The 11,159-nt window shown below is 39.5% G+C and overlaps 1 protein-coding gene across 1 annotated transcript in view; it reads right to left on the bottom strand.

Moving 5' to 3' along the window:
• Nucleotides 1-804: 804 nt before the first annotated feature.
• MED12L (mediator complex subunit 12L) overlaps nt 805-11,159 on the bottom strand; it is a 313,159-nt gene continuing 302,804 nt past the window's right edge. Inside the window, exons 43-44 of the mRNA XM_045539482.1 lie at nt 5,072-5,153; nt 805-2,639 (exon numbers count right to left, since the gene is read on the bottom strand). Of these exons, the coding sequence (XP_045395438.1) occupies nt 2,587-2,639; nt 5,072-5,153 (135 nt within the window). The 3' untranslated portion in view covers nt 805-2,586. The remainder of the gene's footprint in view (nt 2,640-5,071; nt 5,154-11,159) is intronic.

The raw sequence follows: 11,159 nt of genomic DNA, 5'->3' as shown, positions 1-11,159 counted from the left end.
CACTGTAAAGTGATCTCCTTTACTTCTGGGCAGAGAAGGGAAAATAAGATGACAAATGTAACCTATTAGGAATAAGCCTGCAGTGTAAATAAGTATGTCTACGGTCTTCTTTGAGCCAAGATTTGTGATTAATTACAGCCAACTCCATTAAATGTCAAAGTCTTATCTTTTTAAGGGGGAGCTGGGTGGGGTCTCCATCTTATTCTAAAGTAATTTCTTCTCTATCTCACCAAGCAAATTACCAGGTTCTGCCACATGGCTTTCCCTTGCAATCATTTTAATGCAAGCTAATGCATTTGCTAGAAAAGAAAAAAGTAGAAACCTCTTAAGATAGAGGATTAAGTGGGAGAAAATATAATGACTAAATTAATTCCAGTTGCTTTCTTTATAATGCACAGGGGAAAGACAGCTTTACATTTTCCCTCAGCTTTCCATAGAATCTTGGAATTATAGGGCCTTACCATGACCTTAGCTTCCTCACCTAAAAAAAAAACCAGACAACAATAAAGGTATACCCTACAACTTTCATGTGCAAAATGATTAATAAATTAACTTCTGCAAAATATAAAGTGCATACAAATGTTATGCAATTATAACATTCTTGAAACAGTATTACTGCTGTTTGCAACGCAGAGCTACAAAAATATATGGTTCAAATGAAAACTGCCATTTTAAATACCAATAATTCTTGAAATATAACAAGGACGGAACATGACTCACTCACTAGGCACAACATTCACATTTCGATTGTTTTGCCAATGCAGCCATTATATGGATATTACTTTTTGAAGAAAAATGACTTCATGAACTCCAAGAGTATGATTCTTGACAGGAAAAAAACCTGATATACAAAACCAGCGGAAATGTACAGAAACATCCTCTGAAAGCAGATAGACTATGTTAATTTAGTGAAAAGAATGGTCTTTAATGTTTTGGCAAAGTCTTTTCCAGCCCAGAGTAAACACAAAATGAGCAGGCTGGAGTGAAATATTTTCACAGTGTACAAAGCAGTTCACATGGATGTTGCCACAGCAAAGTAAGCTGACATGTATTTGAGGTCATTTGCATGAGTCAAACTTTGCAATAAGTAACTCACCGAGGAAGATAAATTATTTATATAATGATTTGCAAAAGAAATTGTCTACTAAGGTTGTTTTAGCTACATTTAAAAAAAGTAGATCTACATGGTTTGCTCATTATAGACAAATCTATTCACAGTATGCTTGACTACATTACATGTAAAATCATATGGCAAAAGAAAATGAATTAACACAGAACATGGGAAAATATCCCCCACATGTTTTTAAATGCCCTGCAATTTTCACATTCAAAATTTTATGCATCTAAATCTAAAAAAATATTATATGGAATACTCTTAAGTTACACAAACTGATAATAATTTACTGTATTTTTTTTACTCTAATAGGAGCAAATTACCACATACTTGAACAAAGTTAAAATATTTACTATTTCTTTATAATAAATTTGATGTATAATTTACTTGTGCTTTTTGCACCAATTTATAAATACAGTATATGCAATACACAACCAAGACTGACACCAACATTAATAATTAAATTCAAAATAGCAAATACTTACCATACAAAATAAACAGCAAATACACCTTTTATGATAACCAGAGCCTTCTGGACTTTGGGGCCAGATTCTCTAGAAACCATGTCAAGATTGAGCTCTGTGGAATCTCAGGCCAGCTGCTGATTTTTTTTTTCCCCCATCAAGTTGGCATAAGGTTCAGAGGAACCAAAACTGGCAATAGATAATTGGAATGATTCCACTATGGTTCTTTCAGGCCTTTCGAGTTTACATGCTGTACCTTCACAAAGACTCTGGCCAACAATCTTGCCACTGAAAACAAATTTGAGTACAGCTACTTCTAATAGGCTTCTGCACGTCTCAGGGTGGCTCTCAAAGAAAACTTGGTTTAAGTTACTGGTTTAAGAAGTCTAAATATTAAGCAACAATCTGTTTCAGCACCTTTTGACCACAACAAAAGCAAAGTCCTAAATAAATAAGAACAAAGTTTATAAAGTGCTTGTGAAATTTTAAACATTTCAAATTAGAGTGATGCAAATAAATGTCCATTTCACCATCACAGATGAATGCAAAATAAATGGGTCACTTTCCTGTCAAGATCTGACAAGCCTTTCAAAATCAGTAGTTTGGTCCAGCACAGGTTGGGGACAAAAAAAGAAAAAAAGAAAATCTTCACCATTAATGAATAAAATAGATAAACATTTTAAATCCACCATAATTCACTCTTTCTGTAAATATGAGATTCAAAAAAGCACCAATTTCAAAAGGTCTGCTACTACACTCTTCCTGAAGTTGGCCTGCATGATCCATATTTTTAAACCTGCTTTAAAGTTGAATGTGACAAAAATCAAACCACAACTTTTCCTTGGCTTTTTGTTTAAATACCTTTGTGTGAGATGTAGCATAAAATATGGTAAAATGTCAAAGAAATGAAAGAACAAAGGGACATTTTTAAGGATGACTAATGCATTAAATTCGATTTTCTATTTTTCAGTGCAAACACAAGACTTCATGTCTTCTCCTCTTGCAGATTCAGAAGTGTGAAGGATGCCCATAGGAAGTCACTCCTTGCTGTGGCTGGTTACCTAACGAGAAAAATAAATTCAAATAAAATTACAGACACAAAATTATGCCACAGATAGATGGGACATTCTTGTCACTGCTCTCAGGACCAGCGTCAGGAATAAGGGAACAGACACCTAGACAGAGAGTGCTATCCTTGTCCTGAAAGACCCTAGCAGTGGGATCCAAACACCACCACTCACATTCTGCAGAGGAGCCAACTCTGCCTCAGAGCCCACCTGCCAACGCAAGGCCTCAGGATTACGGTAACTGGCCCTCCAAAGTGACTCCCTCTGAACTAAATGCCTCAATATTAACAGTCAAGAGAACTACTACTGCAAAGGTTTCATACAACATTGGAAGTTCTCAAAATGTTTATAAAGAGCAAGTTAGCAATTCTGCTTTAACACTGACATTATAATAGGTAAGAGAAACTTAGATTGGAATTGGACAACTTTTTGCAAATGCCATAAAATATGTATAACAGAACTGTGCAAGAGTGGCTATGTGCATGTTGACTCAAGCATGTGCCTAGGCATACATGTGCACCTGCACACATGCACACACACACATACAGAAAAAAATAGTCAGCAGACACCAAAAACTAACACAGGCTTAGAAACAGCAACTGCTTGTATAACTCTGGGTTGTTCAAATCCAGAGACCCTATTCACATGGACTATGATATAAAAAGAACCCTCTGGAGTCATGCAGTAGGCAGGTCAGCCTAGTTGCCACTCCTCAACAAAGGAAGTTGGCATCATCACTGCTAGTATCAGGCAGCAGAATATATACTGTGCTTAAGAGGTAGGCTCTGGAAGAAGACCATCTGAGTTCCAAGCCCCAGCTCTGCCCCTTGCTGTTAGCTGAATAACCTTGGGCAAATAAGTCAACATTCCTGCTCTTCAGTTGTTTCCTCATCTATAATATGGGAACAATAACAATACCTAATCTCACAAGTTGATTTAAAAATAAAGTGACTTAATACATGTGAAGGGTCCCAGTGCTTGAGTCCAAGAAAATGCTCCATAAATGACAGCTTAAAAAAAAAAAAAAGCTGCATTACTTGAACTCTGGTAGACAGGAAATAAGAGTAGATATCCTCCTGCAAACAAGCACTACTATTTAAAAATCAGGTATCTATTTCTAAACACCAGATTAGAAATAGGTACCTATGCCTTAAGATTATATTCTCTGCAAGAATATGAATGCTGGAATTAATGAAATGCAATGACATATTAATTACAAATTTGTTTAATAGGCACAGCCTATTAAACAGTAGCTAAAAAAGAAGATTGATTTACTTGATTTAACTGAAATTAAATGAGGCCATAAGAGGGAAATATTTTTAAAGAAGAAACAAAGACCTTGGGTGTGCACTGGTAGGGACGCCAAGGTATAGGAGGGGTGTTCCCTCTGCCAGAAAATCAACATGCATAGCAGCCAGGCAGAAAATTGAGACTAAAACCAAGCTGCCCCTCAGTCATTAAATGACCTATTTCCTTACAATATCAGCAGGCTACCCGACCTGCACCACTGCCTTCAGCACAAACTAGTCTTTACTCTGTACCTGAGAAGCACATAATCTGAGACCTGCAGGAAACTGCAGGTCTCACTCTTCATCGCACAAATGGAAACACTACATGATCCAGATAATGGTGGGCAAGTTGGCACCAGAATTTAGGTCTCCTGACCTCCAAGCCAATATGCTTTGTATCGTAGGGGGCTTGCTTCCTTTTCTAAGAAAATTTCCTGTCTTGTGACTCCAGCACAGGGGTGATTCAATTCACAGGAGCTCACTGCTGGCATGGAGATATGAGGTATGATGAAATGGGCCATTGGTACGTGCTCTAGAGAGGCAGCACAAGTGAAAAAAAAAAAAAAAAAAACACCCCAGCACTGCAGGCAAGGTTGCTGGGGAGAAAACACTGCCCTGCCATGCTGTCTGTGGTGTTACAGGTTTTGATTTCTCTGACTCATTATGAGGAAGCATAGATTCGTGCAGCAGTAAGAGCAGCCACTGTCTAGCGCTGGCTTTCCTGTGTCTGAAGACCTGGGGAGGCCACCTAACCGCACGCATCTGTATGATTAGGGCATTGGCTGTGTTGTTCCCTGGACCCTCCAGCTTGATAAAAAGGACACCTGCAGTTCTACAGTGGTCCCCAAAATGAAAAAAAACAAAAAAAAAAAATAAAAAAAAAACCACCCCCAGGTTCTGATAGAAGCAACAGGAAAATATCTTCACTGAATTGAAGAAAAGAAGGGGGTTTTCCCAGGAAAAGAAACATCAAGCCAAAACCAAACCAAGACAGAATAAAAATACCCTGAAGTAAACTGAATACTACGAAAATTGTTCTGAGGAAGACAGTGTCATTTTGGGGGAGCCACCACTTGTGTTTTGCTTGCTTTTAATTTGCTGGGAGCGGTCTGTTAGGCGACAGACAGGGGTACTTACTAGAAAGCTGTTTCTGAAGCTGCCGCACCAGGGCGGCTGTCTGCTGCTGCTGCTGGGTCTGCTGCAAGCCTTGCCTGGGAAACTGCGACAGGAGAAAGGACGGAATCAACCCATGGTGCCAATCAGAGACAAGAACAGAGACTAACTCCTGGGGTCAGACAATTTGGAACATTTTTAATTTTTTTTTATTTTCTTTTTTTTTGTGAGACAGAGTCTCACTCTGTTGCCTGGGCTAGAGTGCTGTGGCGTCAGCCTAGCTCACAGCAACCTTAAACTCCTGGGGTCAAGAGAATCCCCCCCTCTGAGCCTCTGAGTAGCTGGGACTATAGGCACATGCCACCAAGCCCAGCTAATTTTTTCTATTTTTAGTTGCCTGGCTAACTTTTTTTTTTTTTTTCCTATTTTTTTTTAGCAGAGACAAGGGTCTAGCTCTTGCTCAGGCTGGTATTGAACTCGTGACCTCAAACAATCCTCCCGCTTCGGCCTCCCAGAGTGCTAGGATTACAGGCGTGAGCCACCATGCCTGGCCTGGAACATACTTTTAAATACTTCAAGATAAAAGGACCAGTGTATGTAAACTAATTTTCATTTACATCCTGTTGGTAAACACCTGAAGTGTCCCATCCATTTAGGAACCCACTCTGCAGGTCGTTAGTTGGCATTTATTTGAAGAGCCCTGATGAAGGAGTCCATACTCCAGATGTGGGTGAGTAGATGAAAATCCTTGTCTCCTCTTTACCAGCTGGCTAATAAATACCATGATATCATAAACCATTTTCACTGACAAAACGAAAGCTCTCTGAACAGAGAATTTGATCAAGCACAACAGGCTGGGAGAAAAGAATCTGGGGAGGCGGAGCAGTGTCCTAGCTCTAGGGCTCATTTGGGACTATGCCCTCCCCACCTGATGGAGGAGGAAGATCAGCTAATCCCACCCTCAGCACATTGTGGCCAGGGCTGGGGCCGGGTGAGGCAAGTGAGTCATCAGAGCACAACCTTTAAGAACGTGCTCATTCCCCGGATCGTGCAAATGCAGGTTTGTAGGAAGAATCAGGATGAAAGCACAACATAGGGGGGCATGTGCCCTGATTCTATCCATTAAATTGACAGAAGAAATTTGATGGTTATTCCAAAGAGAGAGAGAGAAAAAAAAAAGAATATTTGGTAGAAGCAAAATTACTTTTGGTTAGCATCATTGGTGGTGCTGATTTGCTTTTTTTTTCTTAATCTTCAAAATTTTGATTGTCACTCTTTCTCCTTTTTCCTTCTCCCCTCCCTCCTCTCCCTGCTAGGCTTGCTGCTGCTGTAAACAGGTAGCGTTCTGACACCAGGCACCCACTGGCCTCTGCAGAACCCCTGCCCTCCCTGCGTGTGCTCACCAGGCTGCCCGTAGGCAGTGCTGGTCCCTTCGCCTTCTGGCTTCTAGGTGGGGAGGGGGCACAACCAGGAGATTGGAGGGCAGGAGCAGAGTGAGGCTGGGAGGGAGCAAAGTTTTGTTGTGTTTTTACCAATCTCCTCCACAATGGGTCTCTGCTGGCTGAGCATGTCCCACTCTGGGAAGGCCACAGTTCTGGTCAGGTGACCCTCCCCACCCACCCTCTTCCCCCCCCTGGGCCTAGGGGCGGCAAGTGCTGCTAGCCCAGTATGTGTCATCATCCCTAGCTGTTTCCCTTCACCCTGCCTATACCTTTGTAAATAGTCTTTATGAAAAAAAAAAAACTCCTCAATTACCCAATACAAGTGCAACATCTATCTCCTCCTCAGAGCTTGCCAATATGGTTGAGAGTAGCCCAGTAGGGTTGCTAGATTTAGAAAATAAAAACACAGAATTCCCAGCTAAATGTGAATGTCAGATAAGCAATGAATAATTTTCAGTTCTAAGTATGTTCCAAATATTGCACATGGCAAATACTGCATTTAGTGTAAGTATATCCTGTGCAATATTTCGGATATACTTAAAGTGTTATTCATGGCTTACCTGAAACTCAAATTTGAGAGTCCTGTATTGTATCTGGTAATTCTAATTAGAGGGTAATACCAAGTTGATTCTTTTAAAACTGGATATTTGGCATGACACCTGGTTCAACTGTTTCTCTCCCACTAGACGGTGAGCGAGTAAAGGACAAAGACTCAGGCGTATGTACTGATATATCCCTAGTATCTGGCAGTGCCAGGCACACAACAGGTGTTCAGCAAAAAGTTGATGGAATCACTAAAACTCTGAAGTACCTTCAATTCCCACAAACTTCCTAATAATAAGAAACATGCAAAAAACTCATGAATTATTTCCTCCATCAATGTTATTTTTTCCCCAATACAAATTAGGGAAACAGCAGCTTGCCATTTTCTTCCACTGCCTAAATGAAGAGAAAAAAATAAAACACCTTTCATTTATGTGGAAATGTTAGTAAAGTAAGTGCTTTCTTTTCTATTCAATGCTTATTTGGGAAATTTTTATACTTATTTGGGAAAGTTACCCTATTTATTTAACAAAACCTTATATGGTGCTACATGCCAGGCACTGTTCTAGACATTCTATGTATATATTAGCACGTTTAATCCTGATGCAGCAATAACTATCTTCAATCTCTTATCCAAAGTCTTTGGGACAGATGTGTTTTGGATTCAGTATATAAATGGTTTATTATAAAACATTCATAATATACAGACCAAGTAAAATGTAGGGCAGCACTCTATAATCAAACACAGAGTAGCATAGTCATATCAGGTAGGATAAATGAAACGAGCCACACGTCTGCTCAGGTCAGCTTTTGCCACTAAATGAGTTCATGCCAAATTTTGCTGCTTGATGAATTATAAATAATTCTTCCATTTTCAGAGGCAATTGACTTTGGAAATAATGGGTTGTGAATCTTTGCTGCTATTACCCTCATTTTGGAAATGAAAAAACTGAGGCTCAGAGGGGTTCAGTGATTTGCCCATAATCCAAGTATCGGGCTGGGATTCAGACTAAGTTTTCTGGATCCAGAGTCCACGATCTTAACCACTATCCAGTGCTATCCTTTTTAAAAAAATTGACAAATAATAATTGTATACATTTAAGGGGTACAATGCAATGCGTTGATATATGTATATATTGTGGAATGACCAAATCAGGCTAATGAACATATCCATTACCTTACATACTTGTCATTTCTTTGTGATGAGAACATTAAATCTACTCTTTTAGCAATTTTGAAATAAACATTAGTCACCATGATGTGCAATAGATCACGAGAACTTACTCCTCCAGTCTAACAGAAACTTTGTACCCTTTGACCAATGTTTCCCCTTTCCCTGTCCACCCCAATTCCCTAAGCCTATTCTTAATCGGCAATATTAGCTTCCAAATATTAACTTATTTGGAAGTAATTACAGATTCTAAATGGTTGACTACAAAGATGTCTAAGCTGATTAACTAGTATATTGGGGTACATAGTGCATAAATATTTAACATTTATTCATTCAATAAATACTTAGCTGCTTTCTTTATGTCCCCTTAAAGCCTGCTTCGCCTACAGTATTCTGTAAAATAAAACACTGTAGTGCTCGCCTCAGATTCTGTATTTTGCAGAGTCTAGGCAGTAAATAGGAAGCTCACGCACGTGTGTGCACGTATGTGTTGGGGAGTGGGAGGTGGTCTGCTGAGTGGCCTTAAGAGGTGGTACATATTCAGAGGGTTTCAAAGTGTGATCCAGAAACTCCTGGGAGAGGTCCCAAAGACTCTGTCAGGTAATCTGCAAGGTCAAAACCATTTTCAAACTAATACTGAGACGTTATTTGCTTTTTTTACTCTCATTCTCTCATGAATGTACACTACAGTTTTTCAGAGCCTACATAACATGTGATACTACAACAAATTGAATGTCTTCTATTAAACCAAACATTAAATTTTTAGAAATGTAAAACAATGTCATTCTTCTCATTAACATTTTTATTTTGAAAAATACATCTATTTTTCATAAGAGCATATTATTTCCGTTAATGAGTTTATTTTAAAATAAATAAATGTTTTTAATATTTCTGTTTTAATTTCTAATATAGTAAATATTTATGGCTATTATGAAAACTCTTTGGGTCTACAATAATATTTGAATGTGAAGGGATTCTGAGGCCAAGAAATTTGAGACCAACTTCCTTAAACTGACCAGGACACAATGGGACAGGTCTACAGTCTACGGTCTTCTTAGTTGTAGTTTTTACCACATCTGTTTCTTCTCAAGACCATCCTCATACTAATTTTAACTTGCTTTCACCTGTATACAAATGCAGGCAGGCCAAGAGAGCCCACAAATGCAACTTCCCTGGGCTCTGGAGTACCAACCACCAGGGAAAGAGGGCTGCACCAACTCCCCGACTGAAACCTCACTACCGAGCATTTCCATTCAAGTAACTGAACTCCTGGAAAGAAACAGACCCCATACGTGGCTGAGGAAGCAATATAAACATTGGGTGAAATATTTAAAGAATTACCCTCCTAGGACTGACTCCTCCCTAGACTTCCTGAATTAGAATTTCTATGGCTAATGTGCTAGAAACCTGGATTTTTAAATGGTTCCTCCAGGTGGTTCAGATGCTTGGCTAGAATCATCACTGTGGTGGGAGTTGGAACTTTTAATTTACCAAATCAGGTCAATAAATATGCTCATTGAGGTTTACCAGAGCTCCTAAAAAATCACAATCTGTGTATATTTAATCTTCTCTACTCAAATGTGATAAATGATATGGAAAAGATTTTTCTGGCCTACATCCATACAGATGATCATGGTCTCTCTCACCTCTGTGCCCTCACAGATGTTAATCTCTCCTCCTAGAATACACTTCCTTCCCGCTTCATCCCACGCTACATCCTCCTACAAAGCTCAAAGATCACCCCTCAAATATCAGCTCAAGTTATCACCTGCCCCCTCAGGCATTTAAAGAGTACATCACTGCTCTTGTATCCTTAGTACTGTGGAGATGCCTCTATCGCCAAACATCTGGTATAATGTGACAAATGCTTCTCTGTCTAGCGCTCTGCATTTTCAGCTTCCTGGGGGCAGAAGCCGTGCCATGCCCTGCTGCAACCACCAGACAAAAAAGAGCTCAGGACTGTCAGCCAGGTATGACTAACCAACGTCCCGTAACTACTCTCCAGGAAACACCATTCTCTGCTGAACCTCAAAAACATTTTGATGTATTTTGACTGATCTTTTTCTGCTCAACCATTACAAAGGCAAAAATGTGTGACTAATTAGTAATTTCTACTTAAATAAATGTCACTGAATCTTTTTTATCTCAGAACTTGAGCCTGCCCTTTCAGCAGCAGGACTGATTTGGTGATGGACAGACATACTGACACTCGGATGATTTAGACATCTTGCCTTCTGAATTGTGTTTTCCCTTGCTTTACGGATAATGTGCGATTTAAAATTTTTTTGCACTGCTGTAACATTCAACAAATGAGTCATCCAGCAAATATTTATCAAAATCCAAGCACTATTCTGGGTTCCAGGGGCACTGAAGTGAGTAAAACACATCCCTGCCCTCATGACAGCTGTGAGGTCCCTGCTGGCTCTTGCTGTGACCACACTACAGTGAGCAAAAGAACAAAGCAGCAAAACAATGTTTATTTTAAAACTGCACTGTCAACCGACAGAGTCCACAGACTTTCATCTCTACAAGCTTCAGCAGAATGGACCACAGCATGGGGCCCTTCACTGAGCACCCCCCAAAAAATCTGTGCACACACTCAGCCACATCTCCACTCTCCCAGGGCGGGGCACTGAGAGAGGACTACTCACTGATGTGGTTCAGAGAATTTTTTAGGTATTTATTTTCAAGGTAATTAGTAACTTGCACACAGTCTTTTATCTGCACATGCTTTAGTGAGAAAAAATACTACATCAAATCTTTTGGCTGAGATGAAATCTCCTGAGATTTCTTCCCCAAGATCCTTCTATAAATTTTACTTCCGCTTTCCCTTCAAAAAGGGAAAAAAAAAAATTTCCAAATTCCTGCAAAGGAAGGCAATGTGGCTCAATAATATTCTCTGGACCTACTTTCTTCCACTTGAAAAGGAGAATAATATCTAAATTCTAGAGGCATT

This window comes from Lemur catta, chromosome 1 (genome assembly GCF_020740605.2).
Source record: "Lemur catta isolate mLemCat1 chromosome 1, mLemCat1.pri, whole genome shotgun sequence".
Lineage (NCBI taxonomy): Eukaryota > Metazoa > Chordata > Mammalia > Primates > Lemuridae > Lemur > Lemur catta.
The sequence above is the reverse complement of the archived record's forward strand: the minus strand, read 5'-3'. Positions and strand labels throughout refer to the sequence as shown.